Genomic DNA, 26,965 nt, shown 5'->3' with positions numbered 1-26,965 from the left:
CTCTTGTAGCACTGCTTCGCCAGGCTAACCAGAACCCCAACTCCTGCTGCTCGGTACAAAGTCCAGCCAGATCTCAGTTGCCTGTCATTGAGTCTGGGCCTGCTTTGCAGAACTGACATATGCCTGAGAGAAGATCATGTCCCTAAATCAACACCCAGTGCAGTAGGGGACTGTGTCCAGTGGGCTCCTGCTCCTTTTGCAGGGCCTGGGTGAGGCTCATATGGAGGAGACGGCAACCGGGCTCAGATCTGCCTAAATTGTGCAGATGCCAAGTTGATGCGAGTTGTTCAATGTGCTCCTGACCATTTGTTCTTATGGGTCTTACAACTGATTTGATCGAATGGGTGTGTCACTGAAATAGAAATCTAGACTTTGAGCCTCGGACTAAAACCCCTTTCCCCATAGTGCGCTCTCTCTCTCTCTCTCTCTCTCTCTCTCTCTCTGTTAATTACTCTCTCTCCCTCTGAGCTTATATACTTCTGAGACTTATTCACTGCATGATTTTATCATGATCTTGGCCGTGGTCAAGGTCAATGAGTTGGTGGAGTGGAAGTGGCAGGGCACGAGAGCACCCTGCCCATTAGATGGACAGCAGTCACAGAATTAGGAATGAGGGAGAAACCCTGTTGCTGTCCAGTTAACATGAAGGAGCTATGAGATGACCCAGTATGGGAGGAGTGGGCATCTTTCAGCCCCCACAGCCCAGCTGTAATTAGGTGAGGAATATTAAGGGCAGGGAGAGCTCTGCCCACACAGGGCCTGCAATATTGGATGGGAGACCTTGAATGGACAGAAGGCCTTGATGAATGGGCAGGTCAAGGAGAAGCAGTGATCCAGGCTCCTGGCCCCTCAGTCCCGGGGAAATGTGGTTGCTGCCACCATGGCTCTGAGAAGGGACAAAAACTGTGCCGGGTGGGCTCTGAGTGCCTATGGGGGCAGGAACGCTGAGGTAGTTGTTGTTTTCAGGGAGCAGGCAGTTGTTGGTTATAGGCTGTCTGAGATTGACTTTAACGATGTTTCTTCTTGGAAGTCAGGTTGGGTGGATGATCACAGACCAAGGATGGCAGCCGTATATCCGCACAACCCTGAGGATACTCAGAATCTCCAGGAGAGGCCCTGACACCCCTGGCTCATCAAAGCTCTACTTAGTTCCTAGTGCCAGGACCAACAGGCTCTCATTTCATGTTGTTCCTGTGGATATTTAACTGTGCACTGGCTTGGGAACCTGCAGAAGTACCACAGTCTCAAGTATATTACAAAAGAAGGGCCAAGGTTGAGTTGGGAAGGGACCTCAGATCATGGACTCTAAGAGATAAGGAACTGTTTAAGGGGATGAGTACAATGCATGCTGATGGTCTGGAGGAGTTCTGCAGATGAAGGACACTGTTACTTAGTGAAAAGGTACTTGCTCAAGCAGTTCCTTTCACCTCCTCAAAGGTGGGAACAATTGTCCACCTGTGTGATCCTGAGCAAACACCTCCTCAGAGATGCCCTCCTGGCTTCTCAAATTACAGCCTTCTGCTCACTGTTTTAACCCCTTATAGTCTAGTCTCTAGGATTCAGACTGCTTAGACAATGATCATGCAGTGACTAGCTCTGTGTAGGGTCACCGAGGTATCTCTGAGGTCAGCAAAAGGCACATAGTAAATTTGGAGGAGCTGAAGGGGGCATGGGAAGAGGGGTGGCAGCCATACACTACCTGCTGGCCACTCGTTTCCTGGGACCAATCCCTGCTCAGTGTCACTATCATGCAGCACCCACCGGGCACTGTTCCCACCCATTCCCTGTCCAAACTCCAGTCAGGGTGAGGCTCTGATCATCAGTTGCCTGTCAGTGAAACACTGCAGGCACAGTGCAGTGAGTCAACCATGCGGCTGGAACAACTTCCAATGTGGCTGAGAACCGTAGCCTGTGGGCTTCTGCTTCTCCTCTTCCAAGTCCAAGGTGAGACTTCTGAAGGGGATGACAGGGACCAGGGTCAGATCTGTCACAGTGTGCTGAGGCACAGCCTGAGATTGGGAGCCAAGGGCTTCAAGATGGAAGGGACTGGCCCCATGGCTTCAATGGCAATTCACAATTTACAAATCATGGGAGCTGGGTTTGAGGAAAAGGAAACAAATTTTATTATTTCTCGGACAAAGATGAGGATAGGGCGAGTGAAGGTCTTAAACCTCTGTCGTCCCAAGTCTGAGAGAAAATGTCCACCTTTCCATGGAGAGTTCAGGGGGTGAGCTTGAATGGGTGACTTCCTGTGTGTCCACCTTGGTTACTGGCCTTGATTCTCCAGGTGTCTGTCACCACTTCTCTGAAGCTGTACCTTGGCTGGAAGGTTTACTGCTCAGGTGGTCAGGAACAAATAAAGGGTAGAAGACCCCCGGGGTAATTGAAGAACAAAGGGAGTTAACCTTTGTTACCAGATTCTCCAGCAATTAGACAAAGAGGGGAAAAGAGTCAGTTTAATCAACAAGCAGAGTATACTGGCCAGAAGACAAGCTAGCTATCCAGAAAGGATTTTTCTTTTCTGGTCCCGGTTACACCTGTGATAAAAATTCAGGTGTGGGAAACTTGTGTCCACATAACATGTCGAAAAGCCTAGGGTGGTCCTTGAAGCTTAGAGGGTCAGGGCTGGCTGAAGACACATCACTGAATAGGCAGGCGATTAAGGAGGGTTGTGAAGAGCCAGAAGGGCAGGTCAGAAACCTGGGGTGGGATTTAGAACTTTTTCCTCCTGCATTTGTGGTCAGCACACAATGGTGATAATACATTCATAGTGCTATTTGTCTCTGATTGTGACATCTCCTGGGCCAGAAAAGACCCTGCCACCCTCCAAATGGGCCCCAGGCAAGGTTACTGGCCCTGAAGGGATTCACAAACCCCCGGTACCACATCTCAAAGCTGAAAGGAGAGACCACATGGGTTCATTTCATACTATGAACCTGACTGGACAAAGTAATGGCTTGGCTTCCAGAGCAATGGGAATGTGCTCTTTGCGTGCCACGTACTCTCCAGGATCTTATCAGAAGTTCATGCTCTCAGGGCTCGATGCCCAGAATGTATGTGCAACCCTTGATCTCACTCTCCCCTAAATCCCCTGGTGTGGGACCTGAAGATATCTTCCCCCATTTCCCCAATCTAATCTGCCCTAAGATTTCCCCACCCATGGCTGCCACTGCTGGACTCCTTATCTTACCCGCTCCTGGTCAGGATCTGGGAAGTCCCCAGGGCCTTCTAGGCAAGACCTCACTGATGACTCCACTTTAAAATGGGATATGGAACAGAGAGCTGGAGGATCATGGTTCAAAACCAACCTTAGGCACATAGTTCATAAGACCCTATCTCAGTAAAACTCAAAAGAAAACGTCTGGTAGAGTGGCTCAAGTGATAGAGTGCCTGCTTGCAAGCTTCATGCCCTGAATTCAGACCGTAATGGCACAAAAAAGTACAAATGGCCTAGTATTTGCATGTAACCTGAGCTTGTAGCTTTTGAAAAGCCTCCAGGTTGCATATAGTGACTACTTCAACGTGAATGCTACATACATATTGTAATACTATGTTGTTTAGGGAACATGAAGAAAAGGTCTGTGTGTGTCAACACATACACAGAGTTCTTTGCTTGCTTGTTTTTCATGTTTTCCATCTGCAAGATTGAATGAAGCCAGGGATATGAACTCACTGAGATGGAGGTATAGTAACTGGCACTTGTCTACACCACACTCCTGACTTCTACAGAAGAACAATCAAATTCCCTTGGGCTGTAAACACATTGTGAATTTCATGCTGTTTAGAACATTCACAAAATTAACTACCTGCATTCCTCAAGCCCCAAACACAACCCCTAACCTCAGCCCTAGACACCAATCTGCTGATCCTGTTAGTGATAGAAAATTTAGAACTTTTCATGAAAATAGAATTAAGAACCAAGTGGTGTTGGAGCGTCAGTGTTAAAAGGAGAAACAATGTGAAGCCAGTGTTTGCGGACCAGTGTCTTGACAAGGGCAGACCTGGGAGTAGCAAGGAGGTGGCAACACTCACAGCGTGCATGACATCTCATTGGGCAGGACCAACTCTCATGTGCTTCTCTCCATCCACAGGCAAGAACTCAGCCGGACCCATCAGGACCACTCACACAGGGCAGGTGCAGGGCAGCCTCGTCCACGTGAAGGGCACCGATGTGGGGGTCCACACCTTCCTGGGAATTCCCTTTGCCAAGCCACCTCTTGGATCGCTGCGGTTTGCACCCCCTAAGCCTGCTGCACCTTGGAGTGGTGTGAGGAATGGGACCTCCCACCCAGCCAGGTAAGCTCTCCCAGGGCCCAGGGAACTTCAGGCCTTTGGGTAGGGCCCCCTGAGCTCTGTGCCGGGCCTACTGATTCTTCCATCGGAACTCACAGATGTTTTCCCTCTGCCTTGGGAGGATACCACATGCATTTTTCCAGTGAATGGGATAAGGTTGAGAGAGTGGCGCAACCCTGCCAGGCTCAAATCCAGGGCTTGGTACCTGGACATGTTAGTTCTGGTTTCTGTGGTAGGAGCAGAGACACACTTGGGTGTTCCCGGTGTTCTCTGCACCAGGGGAAGTGTCTATGGGAGAGGTCCAGGTTGGCTCCATGAACTGTGAGAGCCCCTGGCTCCAGCAGCAGATACTGCAGGAACCTTAGCAGGGCAGCAGTACAGCTTCCTTGGAAACCCACCCTCCACAGAGATTGTGCCAACCTGCAGAGCCAGGAGCCTTTAGCAAGGGATCTCATTTATGTGCTTCCAGGTGGAGACTCTGTGGGAGGGTTGATGATCCTGTTAGTCTAGACTTGAGTTAAGGGATGTCCTACTTCCCTATGGGAAAGAGGTCCCCAGTCATTCATGCAGTACTTGTGAGTGGTGTGATGGGTCTTGAGGTGGCTGCTCCCCTGTTCCAGGTTAAAGGAGTTATTGTCAACATTTGCGGTCAATGGATCCGGTAGAGACTGCTAGGAGTCATGATTTCCCATCCTCAATAGATGGGAGATCCAAGGCCTTCAACAACCTTGAGGCCTCCCTTGAGTCTTGCTCCATTATAGCTCCTCTAGAACCTGTGGTTTGTATCTTGCTGGGGAGGGACTTCCTCATCTGTGTGCCAGAGAATAAAGACAGCAGAGTTTAAGGGTGGAAGGGAGCAAATTTAACACCTGGGTCTAAGATTGACCCCTGTATAGTACCTGGAAAAACTGATTGCCATTTTCACCAGGTGTCTGCAAAATTCTGATATAATGAATATGGACTCTCTGAAGCAGCTGAAGCAGACCCTGCCTCCTGTTTCCATGTCTGAGGACTGCCTGTATCTCAGCATCTACTCACCTGCCTATGCCGATGAGGGCTCCAACCTACCTGTGAGTGATATGCCATGGTCACCTAGGGACAGAGGACATTTATTTACAAGGAGATGGAATGAGCCAAGATCACCTGGCTCCCAATGTAATGTGAACCTGAGAAGTCTCTCACTGCCATGTCCACAAAGTCTTCTCACCCAGAAAGGGAAACCAACCATAGTATGGGAACACAGAGGCCTGACAACTCCCAGAGGTCGGAGGCCAGAGGCCTTAGCCTTTTGATGAACTGAGGGCTCACTCTAAGAACGTGGGTCCAGAAGACCCATGCAGGTGCCCAAGTGCTCATCTTTGACATCACCCAAGTCCCCAGCCATTCATCATCTACTGTGCCAATGAGGTTAGGTGACCTTTCCATTAATGTTAAGTGAGCCACTCAGAGAAACACCCCTTTTCTTTTCTCTTCACATGTGTAGAGAATAATGGAACCATTTTGCAATCTTGTAGCCATTATTCCAGGAGTAGGTTCAAGGGGTGGCCCTAAAATTTATACTGGGTGTTCTTGTGTCCCTAATGCATGGTCCAGGTCAAGGAGAACTGAGATAGTTCTTTCTACAGGGGCAGGTGCACAGGCCGAAGTGAGCAGTGTAGGGAGAGGCCAGAGAGGGTATGGCCTGGGTCAGAACGTGTGAGCTCTGTCTTATTTCCTCAGGTGATGGTGTGGATCCACGGAGGTGCACTGGTTGCAGGCATGGCTTCCTCATATGATGGTTCCATACTGGCAGCCACAGAGAATGTGGTGGTGGTCGCTATCCAGTACCGCCTGGGTGTCCTTGGCTTCTTCAGGTGAGCCTAGGGCTGGACAGGACAGTGGGAACAGGGTAGGCCCAGGACAGGCCTGTGACCCTTGTCTCTGCCACTTTTCAGCACTGGAGACCAGCATGCATCTGGCAACTGGGGCTACCTAGACCAAGTGGCCGCCCTTCGTTGGGTGCAGAAGAATATCGCCCATTTCGGGGGCAACCCTGCCCAAGTCACCATTTTTGGCGAGTCTGCAGGTGGCACTAGTGTGTCCTCACATGTCGTGTCCCCAATGTCCAAAGGACTCTTCCACGGTGCCATCATGGAGAGTGGGGTGGCTCTTCTGCCAGACCTCATCTCCAGCTCCTCTGAGGTGGTCTACACAGTGAGTGACCTCAACTACCCCAGCTTACACCTGCCTCACCCTCAGAGTCTCTGTCTCCATGGAGGTCCTTTGGAAAAGGTCTCTGTCCTTGAATTGATGAAAGGATCAAAGGTTGTAATGCACACCCCCTGCTTCACAGAGGCTCAGTGTGTTCTGTTGTCAGGAAAGTTGCCACCCTGGGAACCCTTTCATGAGCAGAAACTTGTAAACAGTTAGGGTGTCCTATGTAGCCCTGACCTCTAAACATCAGGGATGTGGAAACAATTTCACATCAGCAGCAAGCCATGCACTGTACCCTGGTGATATGTTGACACATGGAGCATGGTGGAGTCTGGGAAAAACTTTCTCCTGTGTGAAAGGAAGAGGCAGCCTTTGCCCTGTTTCCTTACAGGTGGTTGCCAACCTGTCTGCCTGTGGGCGGGTAAACAAAGAGGCCCTGGTACACTGCCTGAGAGGCAAGAGTGAAGAGGAGATTCTGGCTATTAACAAGGTGAGGCTGGTAGTGTGGGTATGGGGAAAGGGACAATACATAGGGCTTGAGGAGTCAGTCCTTACTACACTGAAATAATGACCTCTCCTCCATGTCATGGTTCCCTTATGCCATGAATGCCAAATGGAGACCAAGAGAGACTAAACTACGTATAAGATCTCTTTGGATGGGTGTGAGCATCCTGGGGTGAATTCAGAATGGGTAAAATTAACTCAAGGGCCTTAGAAAATGTCCTGTGCCTGACCTGGATCCCTAAACTTGAATGCCCCTGCAGGCTTTCACGACCATACCTGGAGTGGTAGATGGGGCCTTCCTACCCAGGCACCCCCAGGAGCTGTTGGTCTCTGCGGATTTTCATCCTGTCCCCAGCATCATAGGTGTCAACACTGATGAGTTTGGCTTTGACCTCCCCAATGTAAGTCTCACTTCCAACTTCTTGGGACTCTAGGAATCTCATGTAGTGGGGAGGAGACCCTAGCAGTATGTGGCTTAATGGCATTACTTAAAGTCTCCTTCCACCACCCAGTTAATGGGCTACACTGAAACCATAAAAGAAATCAACAGAGGAACCTTGCCTGCTATTATGGAGAGCACGACAGCAAACATGGTGAGTGAGGATCCAGGGTTGGATGCCATTGGAGAGATATCCCAAGACATCTTGCTGGTGCAGTAAATTCAAGGAATAAAGGGTGGGCTTGGACTAATGCTGGGGCTCAAGTGTTTAGACCCCATGACCAGCGAGCATAGGACCTGAGGAACCCTAGTACTGCAAGAAAAGGTGAAGGACATGAGTGTTTCTGCTGGGGTCACTCCACAGCTTGGACCTTGCCCAGTACACCTGGTCCAGTCCCAGGCCCCATCTCCCCACTCTGAGGTGCCTTACTCCCTGTCCTGGATTCTACCTATGATGACTCTCTCTGATTCCCCTGGGCTAGGGCTTGCCTGCTGGTTGTGGTGGTCTCTTGATGGAAGAATACATGGGGGACACTGAGGACCCACAGATCCTCCAAGCCAATTTCCATGAGATGATGGGAGACTTCATGTTTGTGATGCCTGCGCTCCAAGTAGCACATTTTCAACGTGAGTACATATGTAACTGAGGCCTGACTGCCATTGGGGAACCCAGACCTGTTGTCCAGGTGAGCTCTTGGTGTCGTTTTCCCCATCCACGTCCTTATCAGCTCAGAGTGCCACGCACTTGATGTTCCACATATCAGCACATTCTCACAGCTAATGTGAGAGAGATGTCACCCCATTTTACAGAAGACATACTGAGTCAGTAACAGTCAGTGATTTTTCCAAGACCAAACGGCTTGACAGCCCAAGGCCATGACTGAACCAAGGACTTCCCACTGGGCCTGCTCCAGCCTGGAGCTCCCCTCCTCATCATCCAGATGCCAGACAGCTGTGGTTCTAGCTCACACTTCAGTAATGGTGAGGAAGGACAGTTCAAAGTGACAGACCACTACACTCCAACCTGTCCACACCTCTAGGTTCCCATGCCCCTGTCTACTTTTATGAGTTCCAGCATCAGTCCAGCATTTTCAAAGACATCAGGCCACCCCACGTGAAGGCTGACCATGGCGATGAGGTTTCTTTTGTCTTCGGATACTACTTGAACAGCAATAGTGAGTTTTCCTCATTTCCAGGAATTGGGATGGACCCTGCTTGGGACATGATGGGTGATTGTCCTTGCTGTCTACAAGTGGAAAACTGAGGCTCAGAAAGAGACAGAATCACTTGTGCACCAACTTATAGCCCGAAAATACCACTTGGGTTACAATCCAAGCTCTCACAGACTCTAGCCTGTGTTCCTTCCACTGTCTGCACTTACTTTAGTATCAGATATGGGTGTTGGGGCTGGGGGGAGGAGTGTGTTTCAAAGGGATGATTGTTCCTAAATTATATCCCAGAGTTAGAGAAAAAAAGGGTCTGCTAGGTCAGAAATGAGCTCAGGACAGATTTAGCTCAAGTTTGCAATGAATAAGCGAAGGTTGAGCAAAGGAGGTCCTGGCCCTTGGTGTTAAGGGAGGGAACGGGCCTTGGCCTGGGGTCCAGGGTCAGATTATGGAGGGTGTTGAGGGTGGAGCCTGATGGGGTGCCCTGATACGGTGGCCAGATCTTGACCTGTCCTCCTCTATGCAGGTGACTTCACTGAGGAGGAGGATCTGCTAAGCAGAAGGATGATGAAGTACTGGGCCAACTTTGCTCGGAATGGGTGAGAGCACCCCACACACCCCAATCCCTGCATTGGGCTCATCCAGCACTCCTCTCATCTGGGGTGGCCTCATTACCATGCACGCGTCCTTTATCCTAGGGTTGTTCCCTCCCCAACCACTAGGAGGAGGTCACGATGTGAGTGCCAGTCATTTGGCCCTTGTCCAAGAGACATGAGAGTTGGTCCAGTGTACTATGTCAGTATCAGAGCCTACGTCAGAGAAGAAGGGACAAATATGCCAATTGGCTGCGTCCCACATTTCCAAACACCGGGTCCTTACTTTCCTTTGTCTGGATAGGATGTGGCCTTCAGTCTCTACACACCCCTAGCCTACTGGTTGCTTGGCCTGACCAAGTTCTGGAGCATGGTATCAGAATGTCCCCAACTAACCCTACAGGGATGTGTGTCCACAGGAACCCCAATAGTGAGGACCTGCCCCACTGGCCTTGGCTCCATCACGATGAGCAGTACTTGAAGCTGGACATCCAGCCTGCACTGGGCCAGGCCCTGAAGGCCGACAGGCTGCAGTTCTGGACCAAGACCCTGCCCCAGAAGATCACGGAGCTTACAGGGCCTAAGAAGAATCATTAAGAGCTGTAGCACACTGTGTCCAGGGAGGGAGTGGGCTTGAGTTCAGATGGCATCAGCCTGAGGTGCCCACACACCCAGGTAGGAGCTGAGGTTGACTCCAACTGTCCAGTAGTCATACATCCCTGTACTCAGCCTGTACTTATAAATCACTCACTGCATTATGTTCATTGACACGTCGCCCTGAGCCCTCTCTTGTTAGATGTACTCAATAAATGGCCATATGAAAATGTGGATGGATGAGGAGCAATGCATGATCGCACTATTCCACACAACACTGGGCCTTGGCCCCTTCCTCTCAGGTTCACCTTGTTCCTCTTCCAGCCTTCCCTCTCCCTCTCCTCCCAATCTCCAATTCCGTTCAAATAAAGAAGCTGCTTTGGGCAATGTTATCCGCATCAGGGGGTCAAAAATCTCATGTGCACCTCTAAAAAGGTCCCATGTTCTCTGTCATCTGTAAGGGGCCAATAGAAATCCCAATACTAAAAGCCCTGGGTCTTAGTGAGTTCAGCTGGTACAACAGGATTATCATAAGAAGTACCCGGCACTCTGGGGAGGGTCTGTGATCCAAGCTACTGGGGAGATGCACAGGAGGGTTTCAAGCCCACTAGTTCCAGGTATTCAGAGAAACATTGCAATAACCCCCCTGCTTTTCAAAAACAAAGCCACAAAAAAATCATAAACTCTTTATTTAAAAGCAAGAGCAGCTTTTTCACAGTTTTGGAGACTGAGAATTTCAGGGTGAGAGTTAACCAGATTTGGTGTGAAATAAGGGCTCTGTCTCTGGATAAATTACAGCACCTGTGTCCAAACTTGTTGGGAAGTTTAAATGACGGTTCATGAGTTCATCACCTCCTAAGGAGGTGCATATCATCTGAATATCATGCAAAGTCCTGAGGACTCTGAATATCATCACATCAGAGATTAGGTTTCAACATATGAACATGAAGCACACAGTGTGTCAGACAACAGTACCTAGAGCTCCCAATTATGAGCCCCAAGTATCCCAACTACTGAAAATGTCCCTAACTATGGTCCTGTAGATTGAATGTCATTTATGTTGGCATTGAAACAACCCACTCATTCATCGGTTTCTTTCCTAAAGCTGTGACTGGACCGTGGTTTGCAAGAAGCAGGACTGGGCATGTCCCTTAACCCCTTCAACATTTGCCATCTCAGGGGTACCGTGAGAGGCAAGTGTGTTTCTGAAGTTTGCTTTTATTCTCAGTGGTTCTGCACACAGCGTTAGACCCACAAACACATGAGCACTGCACATCTCTGAATTTGTCTGTGGGAAGTGTCCTAGATGATGCACTGGGGTACGGGTCAGAAAGTCTAGACATGTCTACCAGAAGTGATTTCTATCACCTGGTTCCCTGAGGTCTGTCCATCCCAGGAGGTGTTCTCTTGCCTTTCAGAGCTCCCCTGCAAGTTTCTGACCCTCTGAGCATCCCTGAGAAGAGAGAGAGAGAGAGAGAGAGAGAGAGAGAGAGAGAGAACAAGATATTTCTATCCCACTCACACCTGACTCTATGACAGACACCATCAGGGCACAGGTCTTACACACAAAGACTAGAAATTGACTAAGAATACACACATGTTCTTATCCTTGATTTCCACCTAAAGGGTCACAGATTCACCCCCTTTCTGGTAGCATGCTTTTTCACTTCCTCACACTACTTCATGGTAGAATGGATTCATAAAAGGTTTTGTTTTGCTTTCTTTAGTTTTGTTTTGGGCGGCTCTGGGGTTGGAACTCAGTATCTCACACTTCCAAGTCAGGTGCTCTTACCGCTTGAGCCACTCTGCCAGCACATCACACCAGGTATCTGAGGTGCCTCTCCTGTAGGTCTTGGCCAATCTGAAATACAATACAAACTCTCCCTTACAACTCAGAGCACAGCCACCTGTGACCCTCAGAAGAAAATGGAGAGAGAGATTGTACAGGGTGTCCTGCAGAGAAGGTCAGCATAGATGGCGAGACCTTCTGGGACAGCAGCAATGGAAAGGACATGCCTGATGTCCTGCCCATACAAGGACCCCTAGGAACAGAGGTTGTAGTAAGCTTGGGTTACTGGGTGAGTTCCAGAGCTTCGCCCTTTTCTCTATTCCTTGTCTCATCACAGGCCCCATGTCCCTGCCCTGAGGCTGCTGCCGGGAGCCCGCCTATCCTGACTCTCCCTGACCCGTCCATGGGCTTCATGCAGTCTCCTGAGTATGGTGACCTGATGATGGAAGAGTACATGAGGGACACTGAGGACCCCCAGACAAACCGAACCCAGTTATGAGAGATGATGCAGGACAACACCATCATGACTCCTGCAATACAAGCAGCACGCTTTCAGTATGAGTACATCTGTAATGAGGCACGCCTGCCCTGCGAGCTTCTCAGAGCTGTGCAACCAGATGAGCTCTGTGTTGTCCAGACCAATACCTGCCTTTCTCAGGGCCTGAGTGCCAGGCACTTGACAGTAATCATGTCAGTAAATCCTTATGACTAGTCCAAGGGACAGACAGCACCCACTTAACAAAAGAGGAAACTGATTAATGGTAACTCAGTGTCTATAAGACCAACCATGAGTAAGGGCAAGTTGGGTAAGGGGAGGGCTTGGGCTGGGTGGTGTGGGTGGACAATGGACCAGGTTGGGATGGGAGGTCAGGCTACAGGTGGATGGTGAGGGTGGAAAAGGACAAGTAAGACAGATGGGTTGTCTAAGACCTTGACCTTGTCCTCCTCTGTCTATGGAGAAGAAGCCTCTGGTCTACTTGTTTCATGATCTGACCTAGATCTGGGGATGAATTTCGGGCTCAGAGTGATCCCACATGCCAAGCTGGGAAGGCATGTCCACAAAAACTACAAAAGCGAGAACCTTCCCCACTGGCCAGTGCTTGACCAGGATGAGCAGTGTCTGCAGCTGCTCATTCAGCTGCCATGGTCTGGGGCCTGAAGACCTCCAGGCAAGAGTTCTGGACCAAGATTTTGCCCCGTAGTATCCAGAAGGTCATGGGGGCTGAGAAGAATCTAGCAGAGCTGTAACAGACTGTGTTGATGAGTGGGGGTGACTTCAGTGCAGGTGGAGTCAGCCTGTGGTACACAGATGCCCAATAAGGAGCGGGCTTTGACGCCTACTTTCACGTAGCCATTCATCCCCTCTCATCCATGCACTCAGCCAACACTCATAAAAATCCCTGCATGAAGTCCATTGCCAACCCTGCTCAGCTCTCTCTTGGTGTGAACATTAAGTAAATTCCCCCAGGAAGCTGCTAGTGGCAAAGCCCCAATGAATACCCACCTTCCTCCACACTCCACTAAGCCAGGTCAACTTCTGCTCCTCACCTTCTCCAACACTCTCTCACCTGCCTACCTCAGAATTACCAAGACCTCCACTCTTGCCAAGGTCATCTGGGGAACTTTCCCAATCCTGGGTAACTGAACCCTTGCCCACCCCTCAGCAAGTGTCCTGATATTCTCCAAGGAGCCAGTGAAAACCCTGGACCCCAGAAGCCGCAGAGTCTTAGTCCATTCTGACTGATGTAACATGAGTACCGTGAGATGCTGCCTCATGCCCAGCAGAAATACATGCTGTTTTGTGAGACACAGGACTGAGCGTGTCATTGGCCTTTGAAACTGGGCCACATGGGGAGGGTCCTGATGAGCCAGGAGGGTTCTTCATTAGGTCACCTGGGGTGTGCTCTTCTTCTGAGTGGTTCTGCACACACTGGGAGGCCACACTTTCACAATCACAACAAATCTGTGACATTTCCATGTGTGTCCTGGAAGTGACGTTGTGTGTCAGAAGGTCCAGATATGTCTAGCTGAAGAGATTCCTGTCCCCTTCTTATCTCCTTTAAGAAGAATCTCCTTTAAGGGAGGTGTCCTCCTGCCTGTTTGAATTCCCCAGAGCATCTCCTCCCCTCCTTGGTCCACAGTGTGATTCATCTTCATTCTTACATTATTGTTGTCCCTACAATGTCTTTTGACCTCCAGTGTATGGCTTCTCTTACAGTTTATGCCATTATGCAAATTGCCAAATTGTGCTCAGTCTGCTTCTATGCTCTTCCAAAGCACTTTCTGTGTGTCATTAAGAGATGATATCCCTTGTCCTAAGGACCTTTGGACTTCCCTGTGTGGTTTCCCTGGATAATTTGACCTAGGTCTGATGGGGGCACCAGTGTCCCAGGGCAATTTCCTTTCTTTTACCTACTGCACTGAAACCCACCCTCAGGGGTCTCATGACCTTTGGGTTCAAATAAGAAGATTCTGGCATTGCCTGCTATGGACAACAGATAACAGACAAGCATAACATGAAGCCTGGGCTCTGGTCAGAGGCAAAAGACCTGTGAGTGCAAGGGACTGTTGTATAATATTCCACTGCATCCTAGTCTCACCACTTCTCAGCTCTGGAGACCAGCATGTCACCAGCTTCTGGGGCTACCTTGAGCAAGTGGCCACCTTGTGCTGGTCAAAGAGAACCTTAGCTGCTTCAGAGGCAACCCTAACCACATTACCATTTTTGGTGAGTCTGCAGGTGGCACTAGTGTGTCCTCACAAGTAGTGTCCCCCATGTCCCAAGGACTCTTCCATGGTGCCATCATGGAAAGTGGGGTATCTCTGCCACAAATCCTCATCTCCAACACCTTTGAGGTGGTCTACTCAGTCAGTGCCCTCATCAGCCCAACCCAGACCATCTGCCTCACCCTTACCCTCAGAGCCTCTGGCTCCATCGAGTTCCTTGGAAATGTCTTCATCCTGGGAATTGCTAAACGTCTCAAGGGTCACCATATATACCCTTCTGCCTCACAAAGACTGAGTGTGTTCCAAGGCCATGAAAGCTACCACCTTGGAACACCCATTATGGGCAGAACATTGTAAAACTTGGAATGGTCCCTCCTTCTGAACGTCAGGAAAGTTGGAACAACATCACACCTGCAGCAATCCATACACTGTCCCGTATGAGATGTGGGGACACATGCACTGAGTTAGGGTCTGGGAAAAGACTTTTCTCTCTGAACAGATGAGGCAGACCCTGATTATTTTCTTTACAGATGGTGGCCAACCTGTCTGCCTTTGACCAGGTAGAATCAGAGGCCCTGGTGGACTGCCTGAGAGGCAAGAGTGAAGAGAAGATTTTGGCTATTAACAGGGTAAGGTTGAATGAAGTGATTGTGGGAGAAGAGGGATATAAATAGGGTGTGGAGAACCAGTCCCTACTATTCTCAACCAATTACTTCTTCTCCATGACTGCGTGTCCTTGAAACATCAATGCAAAATGGGACCAGGAATCACTAAACCAGATGTAGGATCTCTTAGGATGGGTGTGAGCATTCTGACAAGAATTTGGACTGGGTGGAAGTAACTCAAGGACATCAGAAAATGTCCTGTACGCGGCCTTGAATGCCAACTTTCCCTTCAAGAGATACCTGGTGTGATAGACTGACTCTTCATACTGAGGCACCCCAGAGACATGGCTATTGACCTCTGCTGATTTTCATTCTGTCACCAACATCATTGGTGTCCACAATGATGAGTATGACTTTGTCCTTCCTATGGTAAGTCTCACTCCCAACTTCTTGGGACCCTAGAGAGCTCATGTAGTTAGTGGGAGGAGAGCCTAGTGGTATACGATTTCATGACTTGAGATCCATGCCACCCAAAACTGAAACCTTCCTTCCATTATCCAGTTCATGGGGTAAAATCAAACCATATTGAAATGAACAGAGAAACATTGCCGACTATTATACAGAATATGACAGCCACATGGTGACTGAGGATTCCAGGGTTGGTTTGCATTGCACAGATATCCCAAGATATCTTGCTCATGCAGTAAACACCAGGAATAAAGGGTGGGCTTGTGTTGGGGAAGAGGCTATAATGATGAAGTGACTTCCAAGCAAGTATTAGACCCTGATATCAAATCTTAGTATTACAAAAGAATGGGAGTAAAGGGTGGGGTACTTGTGTATTTGTGTTTAGGTCACCCCAGATCTTGTCCCTTACCCAGTGTACTTCATCCCATCTGAGGCCCCATCTCTCCACCCTGAGGCTACAGCCTCCATGTCCTGGAGTCTTCTTATTATGACTCCTCCTGATTCTCCTGGGCTAGGGGTTGCCTGCTGGTTGTGGTGATCTCTTGATGGAAGAATACATGGGGGACACTGACAACCCCCAGACACTGCAACCCAGTTCCAAGAGATGATGGGAACTTCATGTTTGTGATGCCTGCGCTCCAAGTAGCACATTTTCAGCATGAGTACATATGTGACTGAGGCCTGACTGCCATTGGGGAGCTCAGAGCTGTGGGTCCCAAATGAGCTCTATGGTGTCCTGGTCCCCATCCAGGTCTTTATCAGCTCTGAGTGGCACGCACTTGATGTTCCACATATCAGCATTCTCATAGGTAATGTAAGAGAGAGATGTCACCCAGATTTACAGTAGACAAACTGACTCGGTCCAGTCAGTAACTTTTCCAAGGCCACACAGCTTGGAAGCCCACGGACATGACTGAACCAAAGCTGCCCCACTGGGCCTGCACTGCCTGGGCTCCCACCTCATCATCTAGATTTAGACACACTTGGACCAAGCTCACACTTCAGTAATGGTGAGGAAAGACAGCTCCAGGTGACAGACACCATACCCTAACCTGTCCACACCTCTAGGTTCCCGTGCCCCCGTCTCATTCTATGAGTTTCAGCATCAGCCCAGTCTTTTCAAGGACATCAGGCCATCCCACGTGAAGGCTGATCATGGCCATGAGGTTCCTTTGGTCTTTGAATACTTCTTGGATAGCAATAGTGAGTTTTCTTCATTTCCATAAATTGGGATGGACCTTGCTTAAGGACCTGATGGGTGATTGTCCTTGTTGTCCACAAGTGGAAAACTGAGGCTCAGTGAGAGACAGAATCACATGTGCACCATCTTATAGGTAAAGGAACCTCTAGGGTAGAATCCAAGCTCCCTCAATCTCTAGCCTGTGCTCCCTCCACTTTCTGCACCCCCCATAGTGTCAGGTATAGGTGTAGAGGGGCAGTGGTTCAAAGGCATGATTGTTTCTAAATGACTTCCCAGGGTGAGAGGAAGGAAAGGGCAGCTGGGTAAGGAATGAGCTCAGGACAGATGCAGTTCAAGGTCAGGATGAATAAGGGAAGGTCGGGGAAGGGTGGTAGGGGAGGGAACGGGACCTGGCCTGGTGTCCAGAGTGAGGTTATGGAGAGTGTTGAGAGTGGAGCCTGACTCGTTGGCCTGATATGGTGTCCAGACCTTGACCTTGTCCTCCTCTCTTCAGCTGACTTCACTGAGTAGGAGGCGCTTCTAAGCAGCAGGGTGAAGAAGTGCTGGGCCACCTTTTCTCAGAATGGTTGAGAGTGTATAGGGAGGAGGATCAGAAGAATACAATTTAGGCCTGAGTCCTGACGCTGTAGCAGGGAGGTAGGGATGGCATAGCAGAGAGATAAAACCTGAGAAATCTGAACATGAGGAAGGTCACATAGCACCAGGGAGGGGAAAGTCACATAGCACTATGGTAAAGTAGACAATAAAATTAAATATAACCATATATGGATTAGACCTTGCTTTTTACTTCTGAACATGCTATCAATGGTATATAAGGTGAAACTACTTTGTTTACGGGGCACAGCCTTTGGTCATGAGTCCGCTGAGTCTGTGCTGACACAATAAAATGTTGCTTCCTGCTAATTGCCTCAAGAGTCTCATATCTCAGCTACCAAACTCTTGCAACATGAATACCCTCACACCCTCAAACTTCCCAGAATGGATCCCATCCAGCACTTCCCTTTTCTGGACTGGCCTCATTACCATGCATGGGTTCTTTATCATATGATTGTGTCGTCCCATCCCACTCAGAGGAGGACACCTTGGGAGTGCCAGTCATTTGTCCCTTGTCCAACTGACATGAGAGTTGGTGCACAATACTATAGCCCTATCACAGCCAACCTCAGAAAAGGAGGGAAAAATAGGCCAACTGGCCCTGCCCCATGAGGAGCAAACACTGATGGGAGGTTCTTACATTACCATATCAGGGACGGATGTGGCCTTCACTCTCTACCCCTGGCCTGTTTGGTTCCTTGTCCTGACCACGAACTGGGGGTGATGCCTTGGCTTCGTACCAGAATGACCCACCTCCCACCCTACGTGGATGTCGGATCCTCAGGAATGCCAGCAAGGAGGATCGGCCCCACTGGCCTGTGCTTGACCAAGAAAAGCAGTATTTGAAGCTGGACATCCAGCCTGCTGTGGCCAAGTCCGTGAAGGATGACAGGCTGCAGTTCTGAACCAAAACCCTGTCCCAGAAGATCAAGAGCTTACAAGGCCTAAAATGAATCACTCAGAGATGTAACAGACTGTATCAAGGAAGGGAATGGGCTTGAGTTTAGGTGACATCAGCCTAATGTGCCAACTTGCCCACACAGGAGCTGAGGTTGACTCCAACAGTCCGGTAGTCATACATCCCTGCTTTCAGCCTATACTTATAAATAACTTACTGCATGATGTTCATTGCCACGTTGACCTGAGCCCTCTCTTGCTAGACATAATCAATAAATGGCCATATGAAAATGTGGATGGATGAGGCCCAATACATGGTCACACTATGCCACACAATACTGGCCCTTGGCTCCTTCCTCTCAGGCTCACCTTGGTCCTCTTCCAGCCTTCTGTCCTGTTCCCTCTCCTCCAAATCCTCCATTCCATTCAGATAAACAAGGTGCTTTGGGCAATGTTACCCACATCAGGGGGTCAAAAATCCCATGTGCACTGCTAGAAAAGTCCCATATTCTCTCTCTTCTGTAACAGACAAATTAAACCCCAGGTACTAAAAGCCCTGGGGTCTTAGTGAGTGCATGTGATAAACAGGATTATCGTAAGTTGTAACCAGGAATTGTGGTGAGTGTCTGAGATCCAAATTACTGGAAAGACTGAGAAAGGAGGGTTGCAGAAGCCCAGGAGATCCAGTTATCCGGGAGAAGCATTGCTATAACCCTCCTCCTTTTAAAGAAAAAACACAAAGAAATCATAAGCTGGGTTCTTTAAAAGCACCACAAAAGTGTTCAGGTTTTGAGGTCAAGGTGCAAGTAGATTTGTTGTCAAATGAGGTCTTTGCCTCTTCATCAAAGATGGAAAGATGGTTCCTTGTGTCCTTACTTCGGGGGATGGACAAATGATGCCGCTCGTGATATTTCACCTTTTAAGGACCTCTCCTCTGAATTTCATCACCTCAGGGATTAGGTATCAGCATTTTAATTTGGAGCACAAAAGCTGTCAGACAACAGCACCTAGAGTTCCCCAATATCAACCCCCAGGTTCCTAACTACTGAAAATGTCTACACCTATGGCTGTAAAGATTGAGAACCAAAACGGTTGGCATTGAAAACAACTCCCTCATTCATCTATTTCTTCACCAAAGCTGTGACTGGTCTCTGGTTTGCAAGGAACAGGATTGTGCAGTTCATTGACCCTTGAACCTTTGCCATCTCTGGTTGTACCTGAAGAGGCAGGTGCATTTCTTGGTGGTGTGCATCTGCTGTTATTCTAAGTGGTTCTGCACACACTGTGAGGCCCACAGAGACAAGATGAGAGAACATGTATGAAGTTTGTCTGTGGGAAGTGTTCTTGAGTTTGGATTGAGGGGTTAGAAGGACTAGACATTATAACAGAAGAGATTTCTGTCACCTGGTTCCCTGAGGCCTGTCTTTCCATGGAGGTGTTCTCATGTCTTGCAGAATTTCCCTGGCAAGATTCTGACCCACTGAGCATCTCCTACTCTGCTTGGTCCACCATGGGGTTATTTTTCATTATGGCATTATTGTTTTCCCTACACTATTTTACCACTCCAGTACATCTTCCCTTACAGTTTATGTCAGTTTACAAAGGTACCAAATTGTACTCAATCTGTTTCTTTGCTCAACCAAATCATTTTGTATGGATCTTTAAGAAGCTTCCTATAGACCTCAGGACTCCACCATGCTCTACTTCTGGCCAGCTCATCCTCTGAAGCTACCAGTCTTCCCGGGTCAAAACCCCTTTCGTTCATTCACTGTATTTAAACCCAACCTGAGGGCCTCAGGACTTTTGCGATGAAAGATGAAATTTTCCATGATGCCTTGTGCACCAGGTGGCAGACAAGGATAACATGAAGACCGGGCTGAGTTGGGAGAGGTAAGAGAACTGTGAGTGACAGGACTGGTGCACTGTGTCCTGAGAGATCACTGAGCTCCTGCTGCACAAAAGCCCCTGTGTGGTGTCAGTACTGCCCATGAACAGGATGCTTCCCCAAGGGGCTCCCAGGCAACTTCTTGCAAATTTAGCAGTTATTTATAAGATTTTTATTAAGGAGTAATTTACATGTAATTAAATTCATCCATTTCCTGCAGAGTTTGGTACATTTATGTAAATGTATGAGACATGTAATCACCGCCCACGCAGTGTGAGAACACTTCTTTCACCTCAGTGCTCGTCCTCACACCCCTTTGCATGCATTGTCCGGGACCCTGCTTCCTAGCAAACACCTACTTGCTTTCTGTCAACTGTAGTTTGGAAACTCTACACAGTTTGGAAATGTTAAAGACCTTTCTGTCACTTCGTATTAAAGGAATCATTGGTGACTTGCTGTGCCACCAGGCATAACTTCTTTTAGGTTCAAGTAACACTTCCTTCCTTTTACTGAGGGGAGCCGTCCCATGTGTGCACACAATACATGGATTGATGTACATCTGAGTAACATCCATTTTTGGCTATTTTTTGTGGGTTCATTTTTTTAAAAAAAAGGTTCCTGCTATGTAGTGAAGATCATCCTCAAAAATCCAATCCCCGTGTGTTAGCCTCCAGAGTGCTTGATTAAGGCATAAACCACTGAACACCAGTCTGGCTCTTTTTAATAAAGTTGTTATGCACATTTTTAGACATGACTTTCATTTGTTTTCCATAAAGACCTGAGAATGGAATTGCTGAATCATATGACACATATGTATTTTACTTAAAGAAAAAGCCACACTGGCTTCCAAAATGACTAGGTCATTCTGCATTCCACCAGCCATGAATGAAGGTGCCAGTCTCCATGTTCCCAACACTTGACTGTATTTGCTTCAATCTTATTGCATTGAATGGTGTTAAGCTATGGTGTCTCTGTAGCAGATGTGTCCCTGACCCTTAATTAAATTTGATTAAATTAAATTTATTTATTTATTTATTTATTTGGTAGTGGTTTTTGAACTTAAGGCGTCATGTTTGCTAGGGAGGCACTCTTACCACTATAGACACTCACCTATTTTATTTTTTAATTAGTCTATTTATTTACTCTTCTTGAGACAAGTGAACTAAAATTCAGTTTCCTTCTGCCTCAGCTTCCAATTTACTGCAATTATGCATGTATGTCACCATGCCTGAATCTCCTTGGACTTTTAAATTCAGCTTCTTTCTTCTGTTCAATTTCTCATTGTCTCTATCTCAATTTGTCTCTCTCTGTCTCTTTCTATCAGTCTCTCTCTCTCTCTTTCTGTCTGTCTCTCTCTCACTGGACCACTGTGAATTTTCACCACCTTCCCATGCACACAGAAATGTTTCTGAGACATCTTCATTGCACAGTTTTACTATGATCTTAGGCATCATGGATGCCAGGACCTCAGTAAGATGGTGCAAGAAGGGGTGGAGCACCTGGGGTGGTGGTAGACAGCAGTCCCAGGCTTTGGAAGAAGCCCTGAGTTGTCCAGAAAGATCCTGTTGGTGACCCTATTGGGATGAACTGGGATGTCTCAGACCTCATGTCCAACTGTTAATTAGGTTAGGAGAATCAAGAATGGAGAGAATCTGCCCAGAAGGGGTTCAGATTATAGCTGGGACCAGAGTGCTTCCAAAGGGAGCAAGGAATTGATACCTTGCTGATTAGGTAGAGATCAAGGGAAGCCCTGGTCATGCTGTGTCAGAGGAAATAATCTCTCCCAGAAAGGTGTCAAGAAGGAATTCTTTTGGTGGCAGTCTCTGTGTTCCCAGCACTTTGTATAGTGGAATGAAAGTGCGGAGGGCTGTTCTCAGGAGGCACTGAAGGCTGTCTGAGATCGAATCCCATACCACATCCTCTGGGAAGTAAGGCCAGGTGGGAGCTCCTTGTCCCTGCTCTTTTTGTTATATCCAGGCAGGATTCTAGGTGTTTTAGACACTCCTGTCTCCTCAGACTTAGTGCAGGTCTATAGACCTCAGTCTCATCACAGCTCTGTGATCAGAAAGTTCCTCTTAAATGTTGTCAAATGGGTAAAGGATGGTGAGTTTGTTCTTGGTGGGAGCTAGCCTCTAGGGCAGCCACAGGGTGGGATGGGGAGAGTAGTTGGATATTGGCTTAAGAAGTGCTAGTCACAGTGTGTGTCCATGGAACAGCCCTTCCCTAATAGGGATGGGTCTATGCAGACCCAGAGGTCCAAAGCCTTAAAGGGACCCCAGTAAAGCATAAGTCCTTGAGAGCATGGAGGAATTGCAGGATGAAAGGGATAATCACAGCTCCCTGCCTCTGCTCAAGTGGTTGCTTTTGCCCTGTCAAAGTTCTCAAACATTCCCTGTTCTTTCCTTTCTGCCCTCAATGTCCTCATTGGGCCTGTGACTGCAACGACAGTAAATGTGGGTACTGCAGTTTCAGGAAGGGCTTCCTGGTATTTTGGAGGTGCTGCAGAACCACTCGGCACCTTTAAAGAAGGTAAAGGGTGCACGGGATGAGGGGAGGCATCTATGCCCCAAATGTAGGCACTGCTTACTCAGTGCCACTCTCTTGTAGCTCTGCTTTGCCAGGCCAAGCCAGAGCCCCAACTCTTGTTGCTCTGTAAAAGTACAGCCAGACCTCAGTTGCTGTAATTGAGGTTGGGCCTGCTCTGCAGAGCTGACCTAGGCCTGAGAGAGGATCAGGACAATCCACCAACACCCAGTGCAGCAGGGGACTGTGTCCAGTGGGCTCCTGCTCCTTCTGCTGGCCCTGGGTAAGGCTCATATGGAGGAGACGGCAACCGGGCTCAGATCTGCCTAAACTGTGCAGATGCCAAGTCGATGCCAATCGTTCAATGTGCTTCTGACCATTTGTTCTTATGGGTCTTACAACTGATTTGTTCGAATGGGTATGTCACTGTAATAGGAATCTAGACTTTGAGACTCGGCCTCCAATCCCCTTCCCCATAGTGCTCTCTCTCTCTCTCTCTCTCTCTCTGTTACTTACTCTCTCTCCCTCTGTGCTGATATACTTCTGAGACTTATTCACTGCATGATTCTATTATGATCTTGGCCATGGTCAAGGTCAATGAGTTGGTGGAGTGGAAGTTGCTGAGCACGAGAGCACCCTGCCCATGAGATGGACAGTAGTCACAGAATTAGGAATGAGGGAGAAACCCTGTTGCTGTCCAGTTAGCATGAAGGAGCTATGAGATGACCCAGTATGGGAGGAGTGGGCATCTTTCAGCCCCCACAGCCCAGCTGTAATTAGGTGAGGAATATTAAGGGCAGGGAGAGCTCTGCCCACACAGGGACTGCAATATTGGATGGGAGACCTAGAATGGACAGAAGGCCTTGATGAATGGGCAGGCCAAGGAGAAGCAGTGATCCAGGCTCCTGGCCCCTCAGTCCCGGGGAAATGCGGTTGCTGCCACCATGGCTCTGAGAAGGGACAAAAACTGTGCCGGGTGGGCTCTGAGTGCCTATGGGGGCAGGAACGCCGAGGTAGTTGCTGGTTTTTAGGGAGCAGGTAGTTGTTGGTTATTGGCTGTCTGAGATTGAGTTTAACGTTATTTCCTCATGGAAGTCATGCTGGGTGGATGATCACAGTCCCATGATGCTTGTCTTACATCCACACAGCCCTCAGATGCTCAGAATCTCCAGGTGAGGCCCTGACACCTCTGACTCACCAAAGGTCTACTTAGTTCCTAGTGCCAGGACCAACAGGCTCCCATTTCATGATGTTCCTGTGGATAAATAACTGTGCACTGGATTGGGTCAGGGGTTATGGGAACCTGCTGAAGTAGCACAGTCTCAAGTATATTACAAAAGACGGGCCAAGACTCATTTGGGAAGGGCTCTCAGATCATGGACTCTAAGAGATGAGGAACTGTTGAAGGGGATGAATAAACCATGCATGCTGATGGCCTGAAGGCGTTCTGCAGATGAAGGACACAGTTACTTAGAAAAAGGACACAGGAAAGGGCACTTCTCAAGCAGTTCCCTTGATCTCATCAAAGTTCAGAGCCATCGTCCAACTGTGGGGTCCTGAGTAAGAAACTCCTCAGAGATGCCCTCTTAGCTTCTCCAATTATAGCATTCTGCTCCCTCTTTCCACCCACTACGGTCTAAACACTAGGAATCAGACTGCAGAGATAATGATCATGCAGTGACTAGCTCTGTATAGGGGCTTCCTGTTATCTTTGAGATCAGCAGAAGGCACATAGTAACTTTGAAAGAGCTGAATGGGGCATGTGAAGAAGGGTGGCAGCCATACAGTACCTGCTGGCCACTCGTTTCCTGTGACCACTGTCTGCTCAGTGCCACTATCATGCAACACCCACCTGGCACTGTTCCTACCCCTTTCCTGCCCAAACTCCAGTCAGGGTGAGGCTCTGAACCTCAGTTGTCTGTCAGTGAAACACTGCAGACACAGTACAGCAACTCAACCATGCAGCTGGAACAACTTGCTATGTGGCTGAGAATCTTGGCCTATGGGCCCCTGGGGTAATTGAAGAACAAAGGTAGTTAACCTTTGTTACCAGATTCTCCAGCATTTAGACAGAGGGAAAGAGAGTCAGTTTAATCAACAAGCAGAGTATGCTGGCCAGAAGACAAGCTAGCTATCCAGAAAGGTTTTTCCTTTTCTGGTTCCAGTTACACCTGTGATAAAAAAATTCAGGTGTGGGAAGCTTGTGTCCACATAACAGGTCTAAAAGCCCAGCGTGGTCCCTGAAGCTGAGAGGGTCAGGGCTGGCTGAGGACACATCACTGAATAGGCAGGCAATTAAGAAGGGTTGTGAAGAGACAGGAGGGCAGGTCAGAAACCTAGGGTGGGATTTAGAACTTTTTCCTCCTGCATTTGTGTTCAGTGCATAATGGTGATAATACTTTCATACTGCTATTTTTCTCTGATTGTGACATCTCCTGGGCCAGAAAAGTCCCCTGCTACTCTCAAAATGGGCCCCAGGCAAGGTTACTGGCCCTGAAGGATACCATGAACCTGTCCTGGGGCAAAGTAATGGCTTGGCTTCCAGAGCAATGGGAATGTGCCCTTTGCATGCCACATACTCTCCAGGATCTTATCAGAAGTTCATGCTCTCAGGGCTCGATGCCCAGAACGTAAGTACAACCCTTGATCCCATCCCCCCTAAGTCCCCTGGTGTGGGCCCCGATGATATCTTCCCCCATTTTCCCAATCTAATCTGCACAAAGAATTCCCCACCCATGGCCACCACTGCTGGACTCCTTTTTTAACCCCCTGCCCCCACCCCCTCCCTTACCACCCACTCCACCCCCTCCCTCTCCCCCTCACCCCCTCAATACCCAGCAGAAACTATTTTTCCCTTATTTCTAATTTTGTTGTAGAGAGAGTGTAAGTAATAATAGGAAGGAACAAGGGTCTTTGCTGGTTGAGATAAGGATAGCTATACAGGGAGTTGACTTACATTGATTTCCTGTGCATGTGTGTTACCTTCTAGGTTAATTCTTTTTGATCTAATCTTTTCTCTAGTTCCTGGTCCCCTTTTCCTATTGGCCTCAGTTGCTTTTAAGGTATCTGCTTTAGTTTCTCTGTGTTAAGGGCAACAAATGCTAGCTAATTTTTTAGGTGTCCACCACTGCTGGACTCCTTATCTTACCCACTCCTGGTCAAGATCTGGTTTTGGGTTACTTTAACTTGCAGCCCACCTAGCCTAGAAATCAGCTATAACTGGCATGACCCTTGGGTAACCTCGTGAAGAGGAAGATAGCCTTGAAACAGGGTTGTAAAACATGGTAAACTGTCAATTAAAAGCTGTAACCTCAGACAGAGCTGTGAGGAATTGCTCATTAGAGCCATGCAAAAGTTCGGACCGAGATGAAAGGCACCATGCAGAGATAAGCACCCATTCCTGCTTTTCTTTGTCTCCACTTGTAAATAAACTTTCCAGAGCAGGACTCCCCTGCTGTTCTTATCTAAACCTTAGGTTTCTATTCCACTACTAGCCCCTAATTTATGGGAGAACGCATTCCTTGTAACCTGATAAGTAAACCTCTGGTGTTTCCCCAGTTCCCAATAAATAATATTACCCCACCACCAGGATGTGGGCAAGATCAGAATGTGGGCAAGATCAGGAAAATGTGACCCCAGGGGCATGAAGAATTCCTATGTGACGATGATTGATGCTTTACAGAGTATAAGACCTGCTTAAACTTTGCTCTCAGGGTCCTTGTTGAAACCTGCTGCGTAAGGTGGATGCTCAGACCCTAGCTGGCTAGAAATAAACCTCGCCTTGTGACTTCCTTTGTCTCAAGAGTCCTTTGTCCTCTCAGAAGGTGGCCGGCCTTGTACCCTAACACTGGGAAGTCCCCAGTGCATTCTAGGCAAGACCTCACTGATGACTCCAGTTTGAGATGGGATATGGAACAGTGATCTGGAGGATCATGGTTCAAAACCAGCCCAAGGCAAATAGTTCATAAGACTCTATCTCAAGAAAACATCTGGTAGAGTGGCTCAAATGATAGGGTGCCTCTTGTAAGCTTCAGGCCCTGAGTTCAAACCATAATGGCACAAAAAATTTAAAATGGCCTAGTATTTGCATGTAACATGAGTCTGTAGATTTTGACAACCTTCTAGCTTGCATATAGTGACTACTACAACGTGAATGCTATATACATATTGTTATACTATGTTGTTTAGGGAACAGGAACAAAAAGTCTGTGTGTGGTCAACACATGCACAGAGTTGCTTCTGTGTTTTTTTTAATATTTTCAATCTGCAAGATTAAATGAACCCAAGGATATGAACACACTGAGATGGAGGTATAGTAATTGACCCTTGTCTACACCACACTGTTGGCTTCTACAGAAGAACCATAAAATTTCCAGGGGCTTTAAACACATTGTGATTTTAATGGTGCTTAGAATAGTCACAGAATTAAGCACCTCCTTTCCCCTTGCCCCGAAACACAACCCCTAACCTCTGTCGTGGACACCAACCTGCTGA

The 26,965-nt window shown here is 48.2% G+C and overlaps 1 protein-coding gene across 1 annotated transcript; it reads left to right on the top strand.

Moving 5' to 3' along the window:
* The first annotated feature begins 1,804 nt into the window (after window positions 1-1,804).
* On the top strand, window positions 1,805-9,996 carry LOC141417389 (pyrethroid hydrolase Ces2e-like). The gene is made up of 12 exons (XM_074055885.1): window positions 1,805-1,944; window positions 4,092-4,296; window positions 5,222-5,363; window positions 6,013-6,146; window positions 6,228-6,486; window positions 6,878-6,976; window positions 7,251-7,391; window positions 7,503-7,583; window positions 7,912-8,056; window positions 8,470-8,604; window positions 9,122-9,194; window positions 9,608-9,996. Exons 1-12 carry the CDS (start codon window positions 1,869-1,871, stop codon window positions 9,783-9,785), a joined length of 1,668 nt encoding a protein of 555 aa, XP_073911986.1. The 5' UTR covers window positions 1,805-1,868; the 3' UTR covers window positions 9,786-9,996.
* The last annotated feature ends 16,969 nt before the right edge of the window (window positions 9,997-26,965 follow it).

This window comes from Castor canadensis, chromosome 15, assembly GCF_047511655.1.
Source record: "Castor canadensis chromosome 15, mCasCan1.hap1v2, whole genome shotgun sequence".
NCBI classification, from domain to species: Eukaryota; Metazoa; Chordata; class Mammalia; order Rodentia; family Castoridae; genus Castor; species Castor canadensis.
The sequence above is the reverse complement of the archived record's forward strand: the minus strand, read 5'-3'. Positions and strand labels throughout refer to the sequence as shown.

Coding starts and splice junctions, on each gene's coding strand:
- LOC141417389 (XM_074055885.1), top strand. CDS start 1,869: ATGCGGCTGGAACAACTTCCAATGTGGCTGAGAACCGTAGCCTGTGGG. Junction 5,364..6,012: donor ATGAGGGCTCCAACCTACCT/GTGAGTGATATG, acceptor TTATTTCCTCAG/GTGATGGTGTGGATCCACGG. Junction 6,977..7,250: donor AGATTCTGGCTATTAACAAG/GTGAGGCTGGTA, acceptor ATGCCCCTGCAG/GCTTTCACGACCATACCTGG.